General features: G+C 42.0%; 1 protein-coding gene across 1 annotated transcript; it reads left to right on the top strand.

Moving 5' to 3' along the window:
* The first annotated feature begins 1,347 nt into the window (after nt 1-1,347).
* DAD1 (defender against cell death 1) lies at nt 1,348-23,746 on the top strand. Its single transcript, XM_040227195.1, has 3 exons — nt 1,348-1,698; nt 13,532-13,706; nt 23,503-23,746. Exons 1-2 carry the CDS (start codon nt 1,488-1,490, stop codon nt 13,660-13,662), a joined length of 342 nt encoding a protein of 113 aa, XP_040083129.1. The 5' UTR covers nt 1,348-1,487; the 3' UTR covers nt 13,663-13,706; nt 23,503-23,746.
* The last annotated feature ends 3,880 nt before the right edge of the window (nt 23,747-27,626 follow it).

Genomic DNA, 27,626 nt, shown 5'->3' with positions numbered 1-27,626 from the left:
CTCAGGGAGAAAGACTAGGTCTGGAAGATCAGATTCATATGAAATTAAAACGCAGAAAATGCCAGAAATTAAGGTATATCTTATTTTTCAAAAAAAGTTAAAATGCTAGATATGAATAGTTAATCTCATTTGTTAAAATATAAACCCTCAAACTTTTATAGTTTCCTCTGCAAAATAAGTTGCAGCGAGTAGGGTTTGAACCAGGCACCAGGCAATGCTCTTACAGGCCTTTCAGAGCTGTCATTCTGGGATAGTACGACAGGTTCAAGATGATAGCTTGGGAATAGAAGGCTGCTAAACTTGATCATCGGAGAAGGCAACGGCACCCCACTCCAGTACTCCTGCCTGGAAAATCCATGGACCGAGGAGCCTGGTAGGCTGACAGTCCATGGGGTCGCTAAGTGTCGGACATGACTGAGCAACTTCACTTTCAGTTTTCACTTTCACGCATTGGAGAAGGAAACGGCAACCCACTCCAGTGTTCTTGCCTGGAGAATCCCAGGGACGGGGAAGCCTGTTGGGCTGCCGTCTATGGGGTCGCATAGAGTCGGACACGACTGAAGCGACTTAGCAGTAGCAGCAGCAAACTTGATCATATACCTTTATGCAATTTAATGGACTTTCTCCCCACCTCTGCCCATCACCAGCTCTTTTAAGACTATATTATATTTCCCTGAGGATACCTACAATCTAGCATAACGACCTACAATTTAGCAAAATGGGGGCTGGAGGAGGCGTCCAATAAATGTCTGCTGATTGAATGAACACCTGCGGGCCTAGGTTTTACCGCGCTTATTTCTAAGCATACTCAGCTCCCAAATGGAGTTCAGGGCCGGGCGGAGGTCGAGCTCCCGCACCTTCGCTCCGCACTTGCCTTCTCCAATAACCAAGTCTAAACTGATGCCTACGCAGTGACTGGCTCCGGTGGTTTTCACTGCGGGACAACTTGACTTCCTCTAATGATCTGGGACAGGCATATGCAGTTAGTGCCCTTAACAGTTTTAGGGCCGAGCGGGTACCGAAACTCAGGAAGCGCCAGACATTAACTTAAAGCAGATCCAATTAGGACGCCCAAGAACCAAAGAAAGCCGGAACCCTCGGGTAGCCACGCTGTCCGCTGAAAATCCTATCCTCCCCTTCCTCCCACGCTACCCTGTTGCTAGAGCAACTGTGAGGCGTCACTAACCTGACTGCGGAAACAGGACAAAAAGAGGACACGTCTCCAACTCTGGGACAGATCCGTTGCGCAGGCGCACTAGCTTTCTCTGGCTGTAGTTCTCATGCAGCAGAAGTATTCTGCGTCTGCGCATTACTTGTTTCGCTCCTTGGCCGGCCTATACGCCTGCGCAAAGTGGCAACTCGAGGAGGGCGGAGCTTGGATATTAGCTGTGCGCATGCGCCAACTCTATATCCGGTGTGGTGGTCTGTTCAGTTAGGAGTTTGAGGGTAGGCCGGCGGGAATATTCAGCTTGTAGCTGACTGTAGCCATGTCGGCGTCTGTGTTGTCGGTCATCTCGCGGTTTTTAGAAGAGTACTTGAGCGCCACTCCTCAGCGTTTGAAGTTGTTGGACGCGTACCTCCTGTATATACTGCTGACCGGAGCGCTGCAATTCGGTTATTGTCTCCTCGTGGGGACCTTCCCCTTCAACTCCTTCCTCTCGGGCTTCATCTCTTGTGTGGGGAGCTTCATCCTAGCGGGTAATGATTCTATAAGTGATCTCAATAACAATGTGTTGCTTTGGTGTGTGCTTCTATTTCCACACAGTTCCCTGGTGGCTCAGACGGTAAAGCGTCTGCCCACAATATGGGAGACCCGGGTTCGATCCCTGGGTTGGGAAAATCTCCTGGAGAAGGAAATGGCAACCCACTCCAGTACTGGAAAATCCAGTGCCTGGAAAATCCTATGGACGGAGGAGCTTGTTGGGCTACCGTCCGCAGGGTCGCAAAGAGTGGGACACGACGGAGCGACTTCACTTCTGTTTCCACAGTACTCGGTTCTGTATCAGACCACCGCCTTCTGAAGTTGTGAGGGGGATCCGCATTGCTGTGTCTTTGTGAGTGGGGAAATTGAGGCTCATTCAGGTTGTCGTACCTAACACCAAAAAGCCGCCGAAGAACTGGACTTAGATCTAGAAACAACCTTCATTCTGCTCCTCAACCTGGTGATCCACTTCACTTCATATTGGTCCAGGGAAAACTGCGTTTCATCTATAACTTAAGTTTAACACACCTTTGAAGTTGGTAAACTTTTAAAATGGAAAACCCAACTCTGAAGTTGTTATTTTACTATCTTGAACTCAGCTTTCATTCTCATAATTCTATTATTGGTGTGATACAATCAGAAGAATTTTATTTTTCCTTATGCTAAGTCTTTGGGTTTGAGGCTGCTGTGGCTAAAATTGAATTGGTAGATCCCCCCAACTTCCTCCCCAATGACAAGTTGATGGCTTGTCATTGAAGAAAATGCCTAGTGAGAGGGAGTAGTGGAGTTCTTGTGGGGGGTTGTGATTTCATAGCTGTTGGATAATAGGTATTTGGGTCTAAGAAATGAAAATTGCTGCAGCAAACATCAGCCCAACAAATGAAAATCCTTTCAAAAAAAAAGAAAATTGCTTTAGGAAAAAGGATTCAGGACAACTCATAGTTGCTGTGCAAGGGTATTGGTTGCATTTCTTTTTATTTTTAAAAATTTGTTCTTTTAAAACTTATTTTTAACTGGAGGAGAACTGCTTTACAATGTTATGTTGGTTTCTGCCATACAACAGAGTGAATGAACCATAAGGATACGTGTATCCCCTCCCTCTTGAAACTCCCTCGCACTTCCACAACCCCATCCCCCATCTCTAGGTTGTCATAAAGCACTGGGTTGAGCTCACTGAGTTACACAGCAGCCTCCCACTAGCTATCTGTTTCACACATGGTAATGTATATGTTTCAGTGCTACTCTCTAAATTCATCCCACCCTTTTCTGCTGTGTCCACAAGTCTGTTCTGTCTGCCTCTCTGTTCCTGCCCTGCATATAGGTTCATGAGTACCATTTCTCTGGATTCCACATATATGTGGCAATATACAATATTTGTTTTTTTGTTTCTGACTTCACTCTGTGTAACAAGCTCTAGGTACATCCACCTCAGTTCAGCACCCTCAAATCTGTTCCTTTTTATGTCTGAGTAATATTCCATTGTATGTATGTACAGCTGCTTTATCCATTTATCTGTTGATGGACATTTTGGTTGCGTCTATGTCCTGACCATTGTAAATAGTGCTGCAGTGAGCTCTGGAGTACATGTGTCTTTTTGAATTATGGCTTTCTCAGGGTGTATGCCCAGTAGTGGGATTCCTGGGTTATACAGTAGTTTTATTCCTAGTTTTTAAAGTAACCTCCATACTGTTTGCCATAGTGGCTGCCTCAGTTTACATTCCCACCAACAGTGGAAGAGGGTTCTCTCTTCTCTATATCCTCTCCAGCATTTATTGTTTGTATAATACATTTTTTGATGGTGGCCATTCTGACCAGTGTGAGGTGGTGATACCTCGTTGTTTTGGTTTGTTTAGATCATTTCTCTAATAATGAGCCATGTTGAGCATCTTTTCATGTGTTTATTGGCTGGATTTAGAAAAGGCAGAGGAACCAGAGATCAAATTGCCAACATCCAGTGGATCATCAAAAAAGCAAGAGAGTTCCAGAAGACCATCTACTTCTACTTTATTGACTATGCCAAAGGCTTTGACTGTGTGGATCACAATATACTGTGGAAAATTCTTCAAGAGATGGGAATACCAGAGCACCTGACCTGCCTCTTGAGAAACCTGTATGCAGGTCAGGAAGCAACAGTTAGAACTGGACATCGAACATGAGACTGGTTCCAAATTGGGAAAGGAGTACGTCAAGGCTGTATATTGTCACCCTGCTTATTTAACTTCTATGCAGAGTACATCATGAGAAATGCTGGGCTGAATGAAGCACAAGCTGGAATCAAGATTGCCAGGAGAAATATCAGTAACCTCAGATATGCAGATGACACCACCCTTATGGCACAAAGTGAAGAGGAACTAAAAAGCCTCTTGATGAAAGTGAAAAAGGAGAGTGAAAAAGTTGGCTTAAAGCTTAGTATTCAGAAAACTAAGATCATGCATCTGGTCCCATTGCTTCATGGCAAATAGATGGGAAAACAGTGTAAACAGTGTCAGACTTTATTTTTCTGGGTTCCAAAATCACTGCATATGATGATTGCAGCCATGAAATTAAAAGGCGCTTGCTCCTTGGAAGAAAAGTTATGACCAACCTAGATAGCATATTAAAAAGCAGAGACATTACTTTACCAACAAAGGTCCATTTAGTCAAAGCTGTGGTTTTTCCAGTAGTCATGTATGGATGTGAGAGTTGGACTATAAAGAAAGCTTAGTGCTGAAGAATTGATGCTTTTGGAGAAGACTCTTGAGAGTCCCTTGAACTGCAAGGAGATCCAGCCAGTCCATCCTAAAGGAAGTCAGTCCTGGGTGTTCATTGGAAGGACTGATGCTGAAGCTGAAACTCCAGTACTTTGGCCACCTGCTTTGAAGAACTGACTCACTGGAAAAGACCCTCATGCTGTGAAAGATTGAAGGTGGGAGGAGAAGGGGATGACAGGGTGAGATGGTTGGATGGCAACACCGACTCAATGGACATGAGTTTGAGTAAACTCTGGGAGTTGGTGATGGACAGGGAGGCCTGATGTGCTGCAGTCCGTGGGGTCCCAAAGACTTGGATATGACTGAGCAACTGAACTGAACTGAACTGATGCATCTTTGGAGAAATATCTGTTTAGGTCTTCTGCCCATGTTTTGATTGGCTTGTTTGTCTTTCTTATATTGAGCTGCATGAGCTGCTTGTATATTTTGGAGGTTAATCCTTTGTCAGTTGCTTTCTCCCATTCTGAGGGTTTTCTTTTTCTTTTTGTTTATAGTTTCCTTTTCTGTGCAAGTGTTTTTAAGTTTAATTCGGTCCCATTTGTCTATTTTTGTTTGCATTTCTTTTGACACTTTTGACCTTACTAAATCCACCACTGCCTTCTGTCTGTTTATTGTGCTGGGGTTTCTAACTTCCCGAAGTTGTTCTACGTATTGGAAGAGAAGGGAGGAGGTCAGTTTGGCTGAGAAAGGGAATTGTAGGTGATTATGTGGAAGGATTAGGTAGTTCTGGGTGCTAGAACTTTGAGGGCCAGGCTAAGGAATTTTATCCTGTAAGTAATAGGAATGCATCTAAGCATTTAAAACATTTACAAATCTTTTTAGATTAGAGTGGAAAGACTTAAAATTGGTGTTAATGTGTAGGATAAATTGGAGGGGAAAGTTCTCTAACCTGGTTCCCTTAATTTCTTTTTGGTAGTCTGTTCTCTTCTATCCCTTCTGCATGTGTTATGTAGCATATGCTCTTTGGAAATTGACTAGTACATTATAAATCAGTACAAGATCCTGTCACTTTTTTTTTTCCCCCCAAAGCCTGATATTATTTGGGCCCAATGAAAATGATCTGTTTTCTTCTATTCCCTCACGACTGGGGAGACTTACCCATGGTTTCAAGAAGGAGCCAGAGGTAGAAAATTGCCATTGAGAAATCTTTGTTGTTTTTTTTGGATCAGCAGTTTACAGTGTAGAAAACTTCAATGATAGAATATTTTTCTCCTTCCAGACATCCTCAGCAGCTGACTGTTTATCTTGTGGTTAGATATCTCTAGAAGAGGATACCTGTCCCCTTTTCAGAATAGCATCCCAGTTTGGCAGCCCTTCTAGTTTTTTTTCCTTTTTCACTTGATTGAAATCCCTCTTTTTGCTCCTTTAAAGTGCTATTTAGGAGGGATGTGTGGAAAACATTAAGACTATCCTTAAAATAAGTCTTTGATCTTGAAATCAGTTTTTAAGTAGTTTCACAGCTTTTGTCTATTCTATTTTCTAATCTTTATGAAATAGTTTTGGAATTAACAAAGTTTTGTTTCCCCTAGTTTATAGATCCACAACGGTTTGAATTTGAAAGACAAGGAGACCTAATTCAGAGTGTTTTCTTTCTCATGGCAGCTCTTTGGCTGTGAGGACTGGAATCCAGTGTTTCTTTGGGAATTATCTATTAGAGTCCTAGGCCCATAGCTGTTATCAAAGAGATGGGGAGTTTGGCAGCATTATGCCTGACTGGCCTGTTTCTAAATCTCATATCCATTGCTAGCTATTGTCTTCTGTTACTCAGGTTCTCAATATCTGCTATCTGGACTACTGTAATATTCCTTATTGATCTCCCAGCCTCTTGTCTCGCCCTCCAGTCCCTCTTACGCTATGTTTGCAGGCTTGATTTGACTTGCAGATTTAACTGTTCTGCTCCCCACAGAAAATTTGTCTGTATCCAAAGAGAAATTTAAAATATTTTTTAATGGTGTAGAGGCTCTTTGATGATCTGGCTCTGGCCACATTGCTAGCTTCATCTCTTGTCTCCCCCTTCTCTGTACTTTATATTCCAGTATTGTGTTACTTATTATTCCCTGAACATGCCAAGGTGTATTAAGCTATTTTACCTTTGTTTGATTGCCCAGAAAATTCCTTCACTTCTTAGACAGCTCAAGTGCTGCTTCCCTTTGAGCCCTTGCCTGGCTCTTGAGATTTAGGTTTTCCTCCCATGTTCTGTAGGTGTGTAATGCTCTGTTCATCAATCAGTGCTTAATACTGGATGTTCAGTTATGAGCATGCCTCTGATAAGTTAAGGAATGTTGAACATTTATGTGTCAGGTTTCCTGGCAGGGAACTAGAATTTAACTATGGAACATGCAGATGTGGTCTCTACTCCCACAGGGTTTATAATCTGGTGGGAGATGCAGGCAAGTACATGGATATGCTGCTGTGATGGAGAAGTATTGGTGAGAGTAGAATGGGAAAGACTAGAGATCTCTTCAAGAAAATTAGAGCTACCAAGGGCACAGTTCATGCAAAGATGGGCTTGATAAAGGACAGAAATGGTCTGGACCTAACAGAAGCGGAAGATATTAAGAAGAGGTGGCAAGAAAACACAGAAGAACTGTACAAAAAAGAGCTTCACGACCAAGATAATCACGATGGTGTGATCACTCACCTAGAGCCAGACATCCTGGAATGTGAAGTCAAGTGGGCCTTAGAAAGCATCACTACGAACAAAGCTAGTGGAGGTGATGGAATTCCAGTAGAGCTATTTCAAATCCTGAAAGATGATGCTGTGAAAGTGCTGCACTCAATATGCCAGCAAATTTGGAAAACTCAGCAGTGGCCACAGGACTGGAAAAGGTCAGTTTTCATTCCAATCCCAAAGAAAGGCAATGCCAAAGAATGCTCAAACTACCACACAATTGCACTCATCTCACACGCTAGCAAAGTAATGCTCAAAATTCTCCAAGCCAGGCTTCAGCAGTACGTGAACCGTGAACTTCCAGATGTAAGATGTTTTTAGAAAAGGCAGAGGAACCAGAGATCAAATTGCCAACATCTGCTGGATCATCAAAATAGCAAGAGAATTCCAGAAAAACATCTATATCTGCTTTACTAACTATGCCAAAGCCTTTGACTGTGTGGACCGCAATAAACTGTGGGAAATTCTTCAAGAGATGGGAATACCAGAGCACCTGACCTGCCTCTTGAGAAACCTATATGCAGGTCAGGAAGCAACAGTTAGAACTGGACATGGAACAACAGACTGGTTCCAAATAGGAAAAGGAGTACATCAAGGCTGTATATTGTCACCCTGCTTATTTAACTTATACGTAGAGTACATCATGAGAAACGCTGGGCTGGAAGAAGCACAAGCTGGAATCAAGATTGCTGGGAGAAATATCAATAACCTCAGATATGCAGATGACACCACCCTTATGGCAGAAAGTGAAGAGGAGCTAAAAAGCCTCTTGATGAAAGTACAAGAGGAGAGTGAAAAAGTTGGCTTAAAGCTCAACATTCAGAAAACTAAGATCATGCATCTGATCCCATCACTTCATGGGAAATAGATGGGAAAACAGTGTAAACAATGTCAGACTTTATTTTTGGGGGCTCCAAAATCACTGCAGATGGTTACTGCAGCCATGAAATTAAAAGATGCTTACTCCTTGGAAGAAGAGTTATGAGGGATGCTAGATAGCATATTGAAAAGCAGAGACATTATTTTGCCAACAAAGGTCCATCTAGTCAAGGCTATGGTTTTTCCAGTAGTCATGTATGGATGTGAGAGTTGGACTGTGAAGAAAGCTGAACGCTGAAGAACTGATGCTTTTGAACTGTGGTGTTGGAGAAGACTCTTGAGAGTCCCTTGGACTGCAAGGAGATCCAGCCAGTCCATTCTGAAGGAGATCAGTCCTGGGATTTCTTTGGAAGGAATGATGCTAAAGCTGAAACTCCAGTACTTTGGTCACCTTATGTGAAGAGTTGACTCATTGGAAAAGACTCTGATGTTGGGAGGGATTGGGAGCAGGAGGAGAAGGGGACGACAGAGGATGAGATGGCTGGATGGCATCTCTGACTCGATGGATGTGAGTCTGAGTGAACTCCGGGAGTTGGTGATGGACAGGGAGGCCTGGCGTGCTGCGATTCATGGGGTCGTAAAGAGTCGGACACGACTGAGTGACTGAAATGAACTGAACAGTTCCCTGATATATTTGCTTTTCCAAGACATGCTTCGTAATTTCTTTCTGCACTCTCACCTGTCTTTTCTCTTTTCCTTTATTCTCAGTTGATCTTACTTTGTTTTTTGCTTTCCCTTTGCCAGCAAGGAATCATAGCAGCTCACCTCCACTTTACCCCTGCTCTCTGACTTACTTCCTGTGATGGTGGATGAATGATATATCCCTTTCCTATCAGAGGCCACCTCCTCCACTTGTGAAGAGCATCTTGATGTCTCTTACTCACTCAAGGACTCACCTTCTGTAATCATCCCTCCATTCTGTACCATTAATTTCCCTCCACTGGATCATTCCCATCATACACATATGCTCTAATTAATCATCTAATTAAAAAATTAATTTGACTCCAGATACCCCTGTAGCTACTGTTCCATTTCTTTTCCATCATCACGGAATTCCTTGAAAAAATAGTCTAGTCTAGTTGTTGTTTCTGCTCTCTCATTTTCCATTTTCTCTTAACCCATTCTTGGTGGTGGTCTTTCCCCATCACTGCAGTGAAACCACTCTTTCCATCTTGCCAGATCTAACGGCACACACCTCACCTTGCCCGAATGCTCAGCAACATTTAGCAGTTAACATGGTTGGCTGCTTCCTTCTGAGTGAATGAAGTACTTTCTTCTCAAAACTTTTACAACACTACACTCTCCTGATTGTTCTTTCTTACCTCATTGGTTTTTCTTTCCTACTGTTTGTGCTAGGTGTTTCTCGGTCTGAGGGTGTGGTTCCAGACCCATTTTCTGTTTCTTTCCTTTAGGTGAATTTAAATAATATCTATGTAACTGCAACTGCCACATTAATATTTTCAGTTTTAACCTGTTCCCTGAATTCCAAATTAGTAAGTCCAGTTGTCCACTTGACATCTTCACTTGATGTCTAACACACAACTCCAAATTGAACCTTCTGGCCCAACCATCTTTCTCTTCACCAGTCAGAACAGTGTCAATGTTGGTTAAATTGTTGAAGCTAAAAATTTAGGAGGTTTTCTTGATGCCTTGATTTCTCTTATCTCCCACATCCATTACATCAGCAAGCCCTTTCCCAAAACATAGCCTGTATCTCTCCACGTCTGTCCATTTTACTACCATTGCCCAAGCTCTTTGGCTCCTACATGACTCTTTTGTTTCTTTAACTCTGCAAACCATTCTCTATATTGCAGTTCTACCATCTTTAAAAAATTAAATCAGATTATTTTACTCTTCGGCTCAAAACTTAGAAATATTACTCCATTGGTCTTAGAACTACATCCAGACTCTTTACTGAAGCTTACAAAGCCCCACTGGATTTGGCCCTTGTCCACCTCTTGCCCTTAATCACTAGTCTAGTCAGTCTGCCATGTTGTACCTAGAGCATGTCAACATTGTTCTTGCTGCCTGGAATGCTCTGCCCTTAGATCTTTCCATAGTTGGCTCCTATCAAATTTTGGTCTTAAAATAGCACCTTGTTAGAGAGATCTTCTGTTACCACCAAATAAGACATAGCTTCCTAGTCACTCTTCTATTACCTTGTTTTCTTTATAGCACATATCTCTACCTCATATTTCCTTATTTATTTGTTTTCTCGTTTATTATGTTTCTCTTCATTGAAGTGTAAGTTCTTTGGGAGCCAGATTCTTGTCTTATTCTGTGCCAAAATCCTAGCACACTGCATGGCACATAGTAGATGCTCAGTAAATATTTTGCTGAATAAATGAACATTTAAGGAGATAAATTAGAACCACTAAAATGGAGCAAGCTGCCTCAGGAGGTAGTACGTTTCCATTTTTGGAAGTGCTCAGGGAGAGACTATTTGTGTGTGGGGGGGCTGTTTCTTGAACAGAGGGCTTCCATGATGACTCAGACAGTAAAGAATCTACCTGCAGTGCAAGAGATGCTGCTTGGATCCCTGGGTTGGAAAGATCCCTTGGAGAAGGGAATGGCAACCCACTCTAGTATTCTTTTTGCCTGGAGAATTCTATGGACTACAGTCTATGGGGTCACAAAGTGTTGGACATGACTGAGAGACTAATATGTTTTGAACAGGCGTTCTTTGCCTTTTTTTTTTCACCCCTGCATGTGGGAGATATGTTGCCTCTGTGGTAATGGAGGCTCTGGATGGTTTGTAATTCTCTACCTGTGCATGACTTATCAGATTCCAGAAATGGTAAGTATATTTTGAAACGATTCCCAGCTGATTCATGCAGCCCTCTTGGCATGCCCATCCCCACCACCTCTTGGGCATTTTGTGCATCATAAGGGATATTGGTCTCTATGACATTCAGGGTCCTTTGGATCTCTGCAAGATTCTGACTCTTAGGTTGTTATTGAAGTAACTTCAGTTGCTGTGATTGTGAAAATGGTAACATCAGTTCATTTCCTTATCCACCTTCATGTGGAGTTTTTCTTTCCTTTTGTCCCCCATTCTCAAGCACTACTCTACTCCCACCTTCCACCCCAATAGCCACTGTTAATTGTGTTTGATATTTCTTTCTCCAGATTTTTTCCTACATTCCAAGGAAAATGAGAAAATATATTTACTTTAAGAGAAACATGGAATAGAATAGTAGAATATTTTTGGCTTTTTTTCAATTAATATATTTTAGATATCTTTACTGTCAACCTATTGAGAATTCACCTCATTCTTTTGAATAATTGCATGGGGTTTTATGGGCTGCTGTCTATGGTGTCGTACAGAGTCGGACACGACTGAAGCGAATTAGCAGCAGCAGCAGCAGTGTGATTTAATTAAATAATCCCTTGATGTCATTTGGACTGTTTTCACTGTTTTTTTCAGCTTTAGGTATGTGCTGTTAGAATGTTCTTGTTCTGTAAGATAATTTCTTTAGTTAAAAGGTGGCAACATTTTAAACATTAATAGATGTTGCTAGTTGCTCTGGCAAATGGATGAACCAAGCTGTACTTGCCCCAGCAGATTTTAATTGGCCCCCCTTGTTTCAGTCAGTGTCCTAAATGTTTTGAAGAGTCCAGGTTCCTGAAAACATCAGGGGTGTTTCCATGTTTAAGCATAAGGACAACTCTGTTGCCATAGTGATGGACTCTTGAAAACTAGTCTAGTAGTTTTCTGACCTTTGGGTTAGATCTCAGTTCATTGCCTTCTCTTGGTTAGTGGTAAAACGGATGCTTAGTTCAGTTAAGTCACTCAGTTGTGTCCGACTCTTTGTGACTCCATGGACTGCAGCATGCCAGGCTTCCCTGTCCATCACCAACTCCTGGAGTTTACTCAGACTCCTGTTCATTGAATTGGTGTTGCCATCCAACCATCTGATCCTCTGTCGTCCCCTTCTCCTCCTGTCTTCAATCTTTCCCAGCATGAGGGTCTTTTCCAGTGAGTCAGTTCTTTCAATCAGGTGGCCAAAGTATTGGAGTTTCAGCTTCAGCATCAGTCCTTCCAGTGAACACCCAGGACTGATTTCCTTTAGGATGGACTGGTTGGATCTCCTTGCAGTCCAAGGGACTCTCAAGAGTCTTCTCCAACACCACAGTTTAAAAGCATCAATTCTTCGGCGCTGAGCTTTCTTTATAGTCCAGCTCTCATATCCATACATGACCACTGGAAAAACCATAGCCTTGACTAGATGTACCTTTGTTGACAAAGTAATGTCTCTGCTTTTCAATATGCTTTCTAGGTTGGTCATAGCTTTTCTTCCAAGGAGCAAGTGCCTTTTAATTTCATGGCTGCAATCACCATCTGCAGTGATTTTGGAGCCCAGAAAAGTAAAGTCTGTCACTGTTTCCGCATCTATTTGCCATGAAGTGATGGGAGCAGATGCTAATCTGAAGTAAACTTAAGCTCTGTAGTCATTTGTCACAGGTATAAAGATACTTTGGAAAAGTGTATCCTAGAACTTTCTTTTCATGTCGAATGGTCACTATGGCTACAGTATCAGGTTGGACTCTTCAAGGGTACAGAAGGTGGCGATGGAGAGAACTGTGAGGTCCTCGTGGATACACATCTCTGCTGTCCAGTATACATGTTCTGTTGGAAGTAATTCACAATTTTATAACTTGGTCTCAGCCTGCCTCCTTTGTTACTACCTCAACTACATCTCAGTCTTAAAAAGTTTATAAACTTAAGTCAGGAGATAAGAGAGTTCTCAAGATTTTCTGGTTGTATATATGTTTTTTCTAAGTAAGCCTTTGATTTTTAGTTTAACTCTGAGAAGTCATATTGTTCCCTTTAACAAATAACAGCAGAAAATTTAAGTGTACAACTTGATGAACTTTAAAAAATTTACCCTTTTAACCACTACCACATCAAAATATAGAACACTACCAGCACCCTAAAGGTCTCTCCGCATGCTTTCCAAGTCATCTCTCCTGTGAAAGATTAAAAACCACTATCCTGACTTGTATTACTGACTTGTATCCTGACTTGTATTACTGTAGATTGTTTTTGGCTGGTTTAAAGCTTTGTAGAGGCTTTGTAGAAGAATGTACTTTTTGGCGTCTGGATTGTATTGCTCATCAGGATATTTGTGGAATCCATGTTGTGAAGTTCTTTCGTTGCTTTATGGTATCTGTTGTATGCATATGCCATAATTTCCCCATTTTACTGTTTTGTTTGTGGATTTTTTTTTGTTCGGTTGCTCAACTTGTGCGATCTTAGTTCTCTAACCGGGGATGGAATCTGGGTCCCTGTCAGTGCAAGTGCTGAGTCCTAACCACTGGACTGCTGGAGAATACCCCCTATTTTACCATTGATATTAGATTGCATCCATTTGGGGGCCACCATTGGTATCATTCCTGTACATGTCTTTTGATGGACTTAATGACTTCTGTTGGAATAGAATTATTGGGTCAGAGGGTCTGAGTATGTGCATTAGTCATACATGTTACATACTTGATAATCATTTTTGTGTTTTTGTTCTTGTACAGTTTGTCTGAGAATACAGATCAACCCACAAAACAAGGCGGATTTCCAAGGCATCTCCCCAGAGCGAGCCTTTGCTGATTTTCTCTTTGCCAGCACCATCCTTCACCTTGTTGTCATGAACTTCGTTGGCTGAATCATTCCTGTTTACTTAACTGAGGAGGAGGAGACTAGAAGAATGTAAGTGATGATCTTAGCGCTTATCACATGATGTTGATTTTAGGAATAGAGATTGGAGGGGGCTGGTTTTGATCATGGTTGGCAGAGTTCCCATAGTGCTGATGAGAGCTTTGCAGAATTTTCCATATCGGTCTGCAAAGTTTGCGTTAATATCATGATTCATCAGTGCTGCTGATCTTGGTCATTGCCTTCTCTTCTCACTGTTCTGGAAATCATTAAGATAGCAGAAAATGGGAGTTTGCTTGTAGCTAATACATTAATTTCTGCACCAATAATCCCATGAAAATAACTCTGAGATCTTGGAAGAGACATAAATTGTAGATTTTGGTTTTAGTTTTGCTCTATAATTTTTTTTCTGATATTGATCCCAGATGACTTCAGATGCTGAGCCATTGTTCCCATAGTACCTAGTATAGTGCTTACACCTGATACACGTATAGTATATGCTGAATGAATGATAGCTTCATGATGACAGCTTCTTGCTAATATATGTGCTAAATTAAAAATTAATGGGAAAATTGGATTAGCTTGGGAGAACACCGTAAAATAATGAGATGCTATTTGGTTCACTTTGTCAGTTTTTCTTTTTTTTTTTTTAGCAGTAGAGCTCTTTTATTTCCTAAGTATCTCATCAGTTCAGTTGCTCAGTCGTGTCCGACTCTTTGCCGACCCCATGAACCGCAGCACACCAGGCCTCCCTGTCCATCACCGACTCCCAGAGTCCACCCAAACCCATGTCCATTGAGTCGGTGATGCCATCCAACCTCCTCATCCTCTGTCATCCCCTTTTCCTCCTGTCCTCAAATCTTTCCCAGCATCAGGGTCTTTTCAAATGAGTCAGCTCTTCACATCAGGTGGCCAAAGTATTGGAGTTTCAGCTACAGCATCAGTCCTTCCAATGAGCACCCAGGACTGATCTCCTTTAGGATGGACTGGTTGGATCTCCTTGCAGTCCAAGGGACTCTCAAGAGTCTTCTCTAACACCATAGTTCAAAAGCATCAATTCTTTTGCTCTCAGCTTTCTTTATAGTCCAACTCTCATATCCATACATGACCACTGGAAAAACCATAGCCTTGACTAGACGTACCTTTGTTGACAAAGTAATGTCTCTGCTTTTTAATATGCTGTCTAGGTTCGTCATAACTTTTCTTCCAAGGAACAAGCACCTTTTAATTTCATGGCTGCAATCACCATCTGCAGTGATTTTGGAGCCCCCAAAATAGAATCTCAATATATAAAATGGCAGAGGAGCCAGGGTTGTTTTCATTGACAGAGTTGAAAAGCCTTCTTTGCTTGGGCTCCCCTCGTGTGTAGTATGCTCTCCCCTCCATCCTTCCCTCCTAAGCAGAATCCTAAAGCTCTGAGAAGCACTTGACTCTGTATTAAGACTTATTTTATATATGAGGAAAGGGAGTTCCCGAACAGTCTACTGGGTTTCCTTGGCCATGCAGCTCAGTGGTAGCAGAGCAGTGTCCTAGCCCAGTGGTGCTCTTCCAATATCCTACGTTGCCTACTGATGAGTAAATGCACTCTATTCTCTGCCTTTCCCCAACAGAATTAAATGTTGCTATTACTGGGGTAGAGAAAAGAGAACCTTAGGAAATGTTACCCCTTCTGGGGGAAGAGGCCCAACCTCTTTCTGTTGTGCTTGGAAAGCTGTCATTTTTGTATTAATCAGAAATCTAACACATGAGTTACAACAGCCATGGGCAAGGTAAATGTAATAATGTGACTGACTGTACTTCAATTTCTGTCGTAAGTCAATCAGTTACTTAGTATATTACATAAAGCCTTTCCATTTTTTATACTGTCTCAAAAACAGTTCTGTTAGTTCAGGTGAAGTTTCACTTTTGGCAATAGTTAAGTTGACAGAGATGGTTTATATCAGTGACAGAGGTTGAGAACCACTTCTTTCTACTATCCTAATACAGTTGAATTTTTTGGAGACCTGATCAGGACTTGAATTGTTCTCTCATATGCCAGTCAATGCCTTGATACTGGGAATACAAAGAAAAGGAAAATATAGCTCCTGCCTTCAGGAAATGAACAGTCTAATGGAGAAGCCACGTACCTACAGCAGTTAGAGCCATGCTAAAGACTTGACCAAAGTGCTGTGGGGGCTGAGAGAGGGTGGCTGCCATGCTACTTTGGAGCAGAGGCCACAGGCGAGGTGTCTGACCAATGACAGCTTCTTCAGTGCAGGTGGAAAGCTTAGCCAGCAACACTGACCTTCATTGGCCTGTGAACATCCTGAGCAACCCCGGGCTCCGATAGCAAACTTGCTGGAAAGGTCATAAGTCTTCTGATGGCCTTACTCTAAAAGCAATGCCTTATTACTTTAGAGCAATGCCTTAGCCTAAAAAGGAAATGCCTTATTCCTTTCTAGATGAGTCATGGTGGTGTATGCTTTAACAAGGGGACAGAGCATACAGTCCAAGGATGTTCTCTAGGATCAGGGAGATACCAAATCATGAAAAATTATCTCTTAGGGCTGTCATGATTGGAAGAGGACTCTGCTGCAGAGAGCTTAGTATTTCAAAATTATGACAGAAACAGACAAAAAAGCAGGCTCAGCAGAAACTGCATACTGCAGACCATATTAACGACCTAGGGCCACCTGTTCAGCTTGGAATTATGGGTCCAGGGTACAGCATAATCTTCCAATCCCAGATTACAGTGTTAAATCATTCTATAGAGGGTATATTCATAGAGAATTCTTCTTTGGGGGACTTATCAGGGTTTTTTTTCCCAGAGATCTTTCATTTGACATACAGTATACTGTCCTGCTCTCAATCTTCAAATAGACATTTTTCTGCTCTTTTTCTATGTTTCTAATTCAGTTCTATGTGCGGTATCCTAAAACATTTTAAAAAATGGTTTTTAAGTGAGTTTTCAATATTTATATCAGAGGGTACAATAAAAATTTAATACTTTCCATATTTGCCAAGTATGTTGGGAGTTGGGTGTAAAAAGAATAAACATCCATAAGCATAGTGTACTGCTCTTTGTGAATTTCGGGGTAGCATTTAAAACCAGCAGCAACTCTGAAAAAGGCAGATCAGAAGAAAATGGTACTGAGTTAAAGAAATGTTTTCAAGGAGAAGTAAGGAAGTTAGCAGACAGTGAATGCTCACATGGATCAGGTTTTAAATGCTTCTTATTCTGTCTTATTTTATTTTCAGAACAACCTCTTGAGGATAAACTTGCTAATTCCATTTATGAATGGGAAACAGATTCAAAGAGCCTTACTGGAAATCTTTTAAGTCTGATACTCCAGTCTGATGTCAAAAAATGTTTTTAATCTCTATTTTCACTTGCTCAATCTTGTCCAACTCTTTGCAACCCCACGGACTGTAGCCCACCAGGCTCCTCTGTCCATAGGGATTCTTCAGGCAAGGATACTGTAGTGGGTTGCCATTTTCTTCTCCAGGGAATCTTCCCGACACAGGGAAACCTGGGTCTCCCGCACTGCAGACAGATTCTTTACCATCTGAGCCACCAGGGAAGCCCTAATTTTTGCTTAAAATTGCTTGTTGTGGGAACTTCCCTGGTGGTCCAGTGGCTAAGATTCCATGCTCCCAATGAAGGGGGTTGGGTTTGACCTCTGTCAGAGAATTAGATCCTACATGCTGCAACTAAGAGGTCCTTCACCACAAGTGAGGTTCCTGTACCGCAACTAAAGATCCCGCATGCTGCAGTGAAGATTGAAGATCCTGTGTGCTGCAACCAAGACCCGGGGCAGTCAATAAATATATATTAAAAAAAAAACAACACAGACACCCTTCTTAAAAAAAATTGCTTGTTATAAAGTATTTGACAATTGCACAGTCAGAGAAATGTGTTTAAAATGTGTCCACAGTTATTTTACCACCATCTTTTCCTTTATTACTTACTTTCTTTGCTTGTATGACAATGTTAAAAATATAGAAAAGTACAGAGAATAATATAACACCCCCATATTCATTACTTGCAATGAACAGATTTTGAACAGAAACTAAGCTAAAGTTCCTTTGAATCCCTCCAGTCCCCATTGTTTCTCTCTGCTGTAAGACTTTAGTCTTCTTGAAATTTATAAATATATAAAAACTACTGTTAACACAACCTTATCCAAACTTCAGACTTTGTGGCCCCCTGAAAACATGTCCAGAGATGGCAGAGTGAGAAACCTGTGGTAGAAGTTAGCTGTTCAGTTGGCAACACTGGTATAGGTGGCTATTTCTGGGGTCAAGAATAGACTTCATAATATTTAAAAAATTATTATAAAAAGGAAAAATGCTCCTAGTGAGCTTCTGAGTTGGGAGAATCCTTGCACCACTAAAGTGATGGTATTTGGCACTTAGGTGGCAGTAAGTCTGTTTTGAATGCATCATATTCAGTAGATTTGAATAAAGATTTACATAACTACAGGTGAATATTTCCTGTTTTGTTTTTCCGTGTCTCCTAGTGAAATTCTTTTCAGAAAATGTCAGCCTACCTCAAGTGTTCGGAAGGGAAGAGAGACTCAGCTACATTGGATCACAGCTTGGGAAGGGGAGTTTAGAGGGAAGAGCGAGCAGGGCTTTGACAAAGAGACAGACCTGAGCTTGGCAGTGTGCTTAGCCTGGGGGAGATAGTTTGCCACCAGCTTGTGCTGAAACCTTGTTAGTGTTACTTTGTTTTTATGGTGGAGGCGGTTCTACAGGTCTTTAAAAATTCATAGTGTTTAATCCTGGCTGAAGCGAGGGTGCTGCAAGGCTGGGCAGAACATAACTCTGACTAACGGAATTATATTCCAACAAGCAATTGCTGATCAGTAAATATCAGTACTATAGTAATCTAGAAAACGACCTCTAAAGGGAATCTTAATGTTATTTTTTAGGCTCTACTGCCACCTAGTGGCTTGTACATTTCATTGCTGAGAGAATATACTACAAGCTCAAAAGAGAAACTGAGTTTAGGGGAAGAGACCACAAATACCTTTGTGATAAAACCTAGTTTCTTTGCAGTCACAGGAGGGCAGCAGAGGTCCAGGTGGGCCTAGATGTTAGGTGGGGGTTGCTTTACATTCTGACCAGAAGTCGGCAATGTCGAGTGAGGCACAAAAGGGCATGCAACCTTACAGTGACCCTAGGATTTTGTTACATGTGAAGACCAAGTGTACAGTGGCCCACAGATGTACTTGTTATTTCGTTTTTTTATCTTGTCAGTTCGGGAGCTCCCATTTTGGCTTATTTTAGACCTGTTTCTGACTTGATGGATAGGAGTTGGTGATGGACAGGGAATCCTGGCGTGTTGCAGTCCATGGGGTTGCAGAGTCGAACACAACTGAGTGACTGAACTGAACTGAACTGAGGCCTGGTTTTCCTCTTCTCCTGGCAGCCAGCTTTAAGTTTGTGTGTGTGTGAGGGGTTAGTATCTATTTCATTTTCTCTGTGACATTTCACCTTATATTGAATTAGCCATCAGATAAGTTCTGAAAAAGGGGAATACTCTAAATTTGTAGAAAACATTTTGAGTTAGCATAGTCTTTTTTTCAACCCCCCTTTTTTTCCTTGGTTGGAGAATGAGCTTAGTTTTTTACCTATTCTTAAAACCTTGAATCTGCTTATTTTTTTACAAAAAACCCCTGATAACTGATGACTTTTAATTGGTGATTTTGCTCTATTTTTTATTTGGTTCATTGAAAACCAGCAAAAAAAAAAAAAAAAAGAGGGACTATCAGGTAGATTTGTGTGTGTGTGTGTGTTTTTTAATTTTGTTCTGTTTTTTAAATTTGGCTGAGCTTTGTGTCTTATGGAGTCCTAGTTCCTGACTAGGGATGGAACCTGGGCCCCAGTAGTGAAAGTTGAAAGTGCTGAGTCCTAACCACTGGACTGCCAGGGGACTGCTACAGATTTGTGTTTATGAAGTCCCTGCCTTATTTTCTCTACCCTTGCAGCTCAGATGGTTCCTGCTGCAAGTCATTCTGCCCCCAGGTTGCATAGGAGCCTCTTGGGACTGTCACGGTCCCCTGTGCTTACCCCTAATGCTGCACTTACCATACACTTATGAAACCATTCATTTTCCTGTCTCTCCCACTGGACTCTTAAATGCCCAGGGAATAGGGACCGTAGAGCTTAGCACAGAGCTAACAGTCATAGTGCATGTTTGTTGTGTAAATCAGTTTCAACAGCAAGAAATGCTGTATAAAATAGCTGTATCCTTAGTTATGTGGATGCTCAGACATGAGGAATGTGCTGTAGGAGAACGGAGCCAGGGAAACAGTCCGCATGAAGGGTGGCAGAGTGGGGCACGAGCAGGAGAGTAGAAGTCAGAAGACCTGTGCTGTAGACTTTGCTGTGCTGTTAACTAGTTGGATGGAGAAATAAGCTTGTCGCTGAGCCCTCATCTCCCCTGTCTTTACAGGGAGGGAATTGGCCTGGGTGGTCATCAGAGTCTCTTGCAGTTGTTGAAGCCTCTGATTAATAGTATTCATGATAGTCCCATTGTGTTTGAGGAGGATCACACTGTGTGGATCCTCAGCTGAGCTTTGCTTTTTTCCCCCTTGCTTTTTTCCTTTAGTTTTTGCTTTTTATACATTACCAGGTTTTCATCATCTATCAGGGTGGTGAAAAGTTAAAAATGCACAATGTTTGTATAAAGCCTTTTACAAAATTAGACAACATTTGTTGAATGTTTTACCGTTACCACATTACCAGGTTTGCAGGACTCACACACATTCCACGTGCACTTTCATACACATCAACCTGTGTCATCCCCCAGCTCATGCTGGGGTCAGTTCAGTGCAGTCGCTCAGTTGTGTCTGACTCTTTGCGACCCCGTGGACTGTAGCACGCCAGGCCTCCCTGTCCATCACCAACTCCTGGAGCTTATTCAAACTCATATCCATTGAGTCAGTGATCCATCCAACCATCTCATCCTCTGTCATCCCCTTCTCCTCCCACCTTCAATCTTTCCCAGCATCAGGGTCTTTTCCAGTGAGTCAGTTCTTCACATCAGGTGGCCAAAGTATTGGAGTTTCAGCTTCAGCATCAGTCCTTCCAATGAATATTCAGGACTGATTTCCTTTAGGATAGACAGGCTGGATCTCCGTGCAGTCCAAGGGACTCTCAAGAGTCTTCTCCAACACCACAGTTCAAAGGCATCAATTCTTTGGCACTCAGCATGGCACTCAGCACGCTGGGATGGAGGTAGACAAATAGTAGTAATCCCTTTCTATACATGAGGTAAGAAAACCTTGATGAAATTTAAATTGATTTGTCCAGGGCCTGGAACTAGTAAGTGACTGAGTAGGAACTTGTTAATTGTCATTTTTACTCCAAACTTTTATATGCCTTCCTCTCTGTAGTGTTCAAAGACTTTTGCATGTCTTGTTAGAAGGTTTCCTTTAACAGTATCAAAGTTGCTTCTCTTTTTCAAATGGGAAAAACTTAGAGGTAAATGTTTCTGTACAATATGATCTGGAAGAAATGGAGGAGAATGCACATCAGGAAACCTGACTTTATCTCAAGAGGGTGACCCTGGGCCAGCGCTGTCCAACAGAACTTTGCTTTGGGCAAACTTGAGTCTGCAGCTGCCCAGTATGGTAGCTACTGGTCACATGTAGTTAGTTATTAAACATTAGAGATGTGGCTATGTGACTGAGGCACTATTTTTTTCTTTTTTGGCCACACCCCGCGGCATGTGGAATCTTAGTGCCCTGACCAGGGATTGAACCCACACCCCTTGCACTGGAAGTACAGAGTCTTAACCACTGGGCCGCCAGGAACGTCTAAGACTCTGAATTTTTAATTTTATTTAATGTTAACTCAGTTTGAATAGTCACGTGTGGCCAGTGGCTGTGATGTTGGACAGCACAGCTCTGGACAGATCTGTCAAACTCTCAGGTGGCAGTTGCCTCATCTATAAGACGAGAAGACTAGATGCGCTTTGATTCCTGTTTTCTCCAATTTTAGTTTTAATTGGTGAGTAGAAACTAGGATGAGATGGATTTGAAGGAAAATCGGCATTTGAGCAGATCTGCTCAGTGCTGGTGTCGGAATAGAGATGGTGCTGAGGAAGCAGACATTCCGGTGGAAGTGCCTCTATCTGGCATCATCGTGTGTGACTTTACAGAGAGCGATTATTTTGAATAGGTCTTTGTGTTGTGCCTTGCTTTCTCTTGAGATGACGCGAACAGGTTGATGGAATGGTGCTATCTTTCCTGCTTGGGTGGATAGACGGAAGAAGCCATGCTCACTCTCCTCAGCAGGTGGCTTCCACTTTACATATCTTGTTATCAAGGGAGGAAACTTTATTAGTCAGTTTCCTGAAACCTTTATCCCCTAGTTAACAGTTGAAATCATTCTTCTGACCTGGTGAATAGTTGAGTTTTGTTGAGCTAATAATTCAAAGACTCCTAGAAGCTCTGCTTTTAGAATACTGTCTGGTAAATATACTTTTGCCTTAAAAGAAAGGAACAGATCTATGTAAATAGGAATTTTCTGAAAACGATTTTCACAGAAATTTACTCTCGTGAATCATTTTCTTGCCTTTTAGATGGACCAGTCCCAATGTCTTAGATTTAAATGTTTTAATATCATAAGATCTCAAAACTTGACTTTCCTAGTAAATGAGGATTTCTTTTAGCATTCTCAGTGGGTCAAGGCTCTTCCCTGAAGTGGCCTGTGCTCTAGTCCTCTCTCACCTTGGCTGTTAGCACTGATGTGATCGTCTGTTGTCAGTAAGAAATTTGATGGAGTGAATGGTGAGTTTCAGAAGATCTGTTTGTCCTTTGTTTGGCACTGTGATCACTTTTGCTCCCCAATTTTTGCTCTTTGTTTTACATATTTCTTGTAATTCCACTGATGTAGGAATATTCTGCAATTATGTAGCATTTCTGTAAGTGCCATTGTTAGTGAAATAACAATCTGGTGAGGAGTCTAAGATCTTTTTTTTAAGCTCTGATGCTAGAGTCTCCAGATCGCCTGAACTAATACAGAGTAAGGTGGTGCCCTTTCTCGTAGCGGGTAGCCCCCCTCTTCTGAAAGGTGGTATTTCCCAACATTCCTCCAGTCATGACACACATGGAAGATGGCACGTGGAGGATGGCGCACTGCAGGAAAGTGGGCTGCTTGCGGCTGGGGATGCTGGGGCGCCGAGAGCCAAGGGCTCACCCCTGGCCACACTGGAGTTGGAGCACACTATGTGGGTAGCCCTCCCAGAGGGTTGGGAAAGAAGGACACTTCTCTTGGGGTTATTCTCCAACTCATTCTTGCCAAAAATAGTCTTCCCTTTAAATGAAAACTATTCCTTCTTGTTTGGTCCTTTGTTAGACCTGAGGTTGGGGATCTTTTTCTAGGTTTTTCGAATTCCTCTTTCTTCCACTCCCACCACTCCCACCCCAACGATAAGTTAGTGCTTTATAAGCTTTCTAAATCCAGAAAAGTTCTTCAGGTTAAGTTGCAGCCCTCTCACCACAAAGAGGGTTTGTGGATCAGGGAGGTCAGAGTGACTTACATGAAGTCACACAGCTTATTAGTTGTAGAGCCAGCGTTAGAACTGCGTCTACAGTTCCAAGTCAGTTATGTCTTGGAATTGAGATTTGAGCATTAGTTTTTATGGATACGTCTGTAAAATGTTCATTGGAAAATATTTGCTTTATTTTGTTTGTTCTAGCCTGGTTTAAATACTTTCCAGAATTGGGGAACCCTGTAACTGCCTTTGTCTATACGGGTTTAGAACTTAGGTTAAAGGATTTGAGGCCCTTCTAAAATATCACAAGAGATTTTAGAAACCATGAATATCTCTTCTTACCTCTCTGCTTCTTTCTTTCAGGTTCACTTTTTAATTTCCCCTGGATAAGAGCTCTTTGAGATGGCAGTTTGCTGGACACATGGATTTTCTTCAGATTTATGCTTACTACCAGCTCCTTGGGGTGCAGGTGGAGAGCCTGGCGAAGTTCCCTGGGTTCCTTCCGAACCAGAACAACTTTGTAATAAGCATTTGTTAGCACAGCCTCTGCCTTCCATGAAGTGTAACCTCTTTGCCTTCCAAATTAAAAAGTTCCATGCCACTCCTTCTTCTGCCTCTGGCTGTGTTTTTTGTATTAAAATCCTTTTCCTTCAGTCCCCTGCAAATTTCTTTGGAGTTGATAACTTGCAACTGTAAATCTACCTCCATGTTTTCATTAAGTGTATTTGAAGTTAATGACAAAAGGCAGCTCTGACAACCCTGGGAAAGGAGAGCCCTTTGTCTTTTCCCTGGAGCTGGTAATCCCTTACTAATCCTTCAATTGTTGCAGGTGGTTCTGCTCTTATGACACAATGCATTCCTGGAACTGCATCATTAAGCACTTTGTGAGAAATTGAACTACATGTGTGCTTCCCCATTTATGTCTGTTTCACTGTGATTTAGTGGTGAAAAGTGATATACAGATCTCTTAGTGTAAGAAGAGTACAAAAAGTGTGGGAGTTGTGTATATGCTTATTTATGAGACACTGCTCTCCAGTACTCTCACTTTGTTCTTACTATTGTCTCAGGGGTTCCAGTTATCATTAGGTAGATGAAATTGAAGCTCCGATTTGTAACTTACTTTAGATCAGAGTTCATGACACGCTTGGGTGGAACAATAGGTCTGCTGGCTGAAGTCTAGGCATATTTATATGTATTGTGGTGGCAGCCTTATTTCCATCTTGGGGGCTGTATATAGGAAATAAGCTATGTTGAGGATTCCACTATTTAAATTAACCTGACTGCTGCCTTGGTAGGTTGGGCTCTAGAGGTTCCCTAGCTTGGCTGCACATTAGAATTGCTTAGGGAATTTACAATCTCAATGCCCAGGGCACAGCCCAGACCAATTAAATAAAAATCTTTGGGGTGGCATCTTTACTTTGTATAGCTACTCAGGAGATTTTAACATGCAGCCAGATTGGAGAAGTACTACTGGATTCTTGTTCCTCAAAATGTAGCCCACTGACCAGCAGTCTTGACATGACCTAGGAGTCTTTGAAAACGAGATTCTCCAGCCCCACTTCACTCCCTCCTGAAGCAAAAGCTGTTTTAACATGGTCTACATGTGAATCAAGTGCATATTAAAATTTTGAGAAGCACCCATCCAGACCAGTGGTTCTCAAATCTTGGTTTATTTCACAATTCTCTGGGAACTTAGTAATGAGCTTGGGCCTCTGTGTTTTTTAGCTCTCCATGGAACTCTGATATACACAGGTTCGAGAAAAACTCTGGATCAGGAGTCATCATCACTGAATGATCTGGCAGTGTTTCACTAAAACTATCACAAAGGCAGGCAGCTGGTCCTTGGGGCATGGTTTACCATTCTGAGGGATATTAGTTCACTCATAACTAATAATGTTTTCAAACTTGTGTGCAGGTATGTACCTTTAACAGGAGGCTTCTGAACAATTTTTAGTGTAGATTGATAGACCAGTATTTTGAATAAGAAAAGCAGTATAAATGGGCTTAAAAACTGGGAATAATAGTACTAATTTTATCAAGGAAGACGTTACAACTTTCAGAGCCTCTAATACATTTTAATGTCTATCCATGCTCTTGAGATACATGGGGCAGATAGCAAGCACCCACTTAACCGGGTCAGCTGTTATCTCGGAGGTGATTTACCCAAGCCAGTGACTGTCAGTGGGAAACATTCATCTCATGTTGTCTTCTCACTGTTTGCAGCAGGGCAAAAGCCTACAGACAGCTTTTAGAATCTTGAGTTTAAATTCAGTTTAATAAAACTTCATTTTTGGGCTTTGTTCAGTGGTTCTCAACTCTATTTAAAAAAAATATTTATTTTAGTTGGAGGCTAATTACAATATTGTGTTTTTGCCATACATTGACATGAATCAGCCATGGGCATACATGTGTTCCCCATCTTGAACCCCCCTCCCACCTCCCTTCCCATACCATCCCTCAGGGTCATTCCAGGGCACCATCCCTGAGCACCCTGCCTCATGCATCGAACCTGGACTGGCGATCTGTTTCATATATGATAATATACATGTTTCAATGCTATTCTCCCAAATCATCCCACCCTCTCCCTCTCCCACAGAGTCCAAAAGACTGTTCTTTGCATCTGTGTCTCTTTCGCTGACTTGCATATAGGGTCATCGTTACCATCTTTCTAAACTCCATATATATGCATTAATAGACTGTATTGGTGTTTTTCTTTCTGACTTACTTTGCTCTGTATAATAGGCCCCAGTTCCATCCACCTCATTAGAACTGATTCAAGTGCATTCTTTTTAATAGCTGAGTGGTTCTCAACTCAAGATGCAGAAAATTTACCTGTGAAACTATTTAAAAGTTTTAAAAAGTACATTCCCTCTCTCCCCAATGGAATTTCTGATTCTTAGGTGTTTTGTTTTTTAGATGAGAGGCACTGAACCGGCACGGGTAATCTTTTTCATCCAGTGGGTCTTCCAACATGGGTCTTTCTTGATACCCATCAGCTCTGTTGTGATGGTGCCCCTCTATGGGTCTCACACATGGGTGCCCAGAGGAGCATGCTGCAACAGTGGATTTTGAGTACTATGCCACAGAGTGAGCTATAGTTTAGCATTTTCTGCTGTCTCCAACTCAACACCTTTACGAAGTGGGTTTATTTTTATTTTCTATGCTTTTCTGTGGGGCCGGAAACCATTTGCCACAAGCACTGTACATGGTCTGTTGCCTGCCATTCTTTGCAGTGGCGGGAAGCCCGGCCCTGAGCACCTCCTGCCCACACACTTCCTGCCCCCTATCACATGGAAACCATCATTTGTGTTTTCTTCTCTTAGCAGCCAATACCTTTGGCCTCTTTGATCACATCCTTTCATCTTAGTCTTCAAAACACTTTTGTTATGATGGTTGAAAATACTTGGGGGGTGGGGTCAGAGAGGCCTGCTCTCTGGTTTTGGCTCAGCAAACTTGCCCTGGTGGTTACCAGGGGCTGGGGTGCTTGTGTACAGACTCAGTGTGATGGTGTCCTCTCCCATCTTGGCTTGTGGCTCAGGTCTTCTACAGTCCGAGTGCTGTATGACTTCCTGCCTTTAACTTTTAAAAACTTAACGAATATAAAAAATAGATTTTTCCTTTTGGTAGAAACCAACACAATACTGTAAAGCAATTATCCTTCAATTAAAAATAAATAAATGGATTTTTCCTGCACAAGGAAACAATACTTAACAGAACAAGGATCTTAGATAAGGAAATGAGGGGGAAAAAGGACTTCTGAGGAATTAAAAAAAAAATACTTGCTTAGATTGAATTAATAGGCAGATTCAAGCTTATGCAGACCTGTCCATGGGATGAAAAGGAGAGGCATTTTCAAGACCCTAGTTGGGCAGCCGGCTGCTGCCAGAAGTACCTCGCTTGCCCTGAAGGTGTTGATTCAAGGACACATTCTGCCACTTCCTGTCTGTTGACCTGAAGACCTTTTGTTTTGTCTCTCAAATTTAGCCAGTAATTAGGCACCCAGGCATGGTGCTGCATAGCACGTGGGATCACCAGAGACAAGATAACAGCCTTGGTGTCCAGGAGTGGCTACCACTGAGCACCCTCCATATGTCTGGCATGGTATTAAGGGTCCTGTTACTTACATTTCCCTGCGAGATGGTTGGATGGCATAATCGACTCCATGAACATGAGTTTGAGCAAACTCTAGGAGATAGGGAAGGACAGGGAAACCTGGCATGCTGCAGTCCAAGGTGTTGGAAAGAGTTGGACACGACTTAGTGACTGAACAACAACAATAATCCCATGAAGAGGAAGGTAGTGTTCTCTTTCAGATGAGGAAATGGAAACTCAGACGACAGCGTGAAGGTTTGAATCTTATTTCTGTCTGATTTCAAAGCACTTGGGTTAGACTTTATGAGAAAATGATAGAATAGCATGGGGCTAATAGGACTTCTCACTGTTGTCCCAACAAAATATAAGTGAAAGTACCTTGTTAATAGGACTGC

The sequence above is a fragment of the Oryx dammah genome, unplaced genomic scaffold, assembly GCF_014754425.2.
Source record: "Oryx dammah isolate SB20612 unplaced genomic scaffold, SCBI_Odam_1.1 HiC_scaffold_26, whole genome shotgun sequence".
NCBI lineage: Eukaryota > Metazoa > Chordata > Mammalia > Artiodactyla > Bovidae > Oryx > Oryx dammah.
This window is presented reverse-complemented; position numbering and strand designations above follow the sequence as displayed.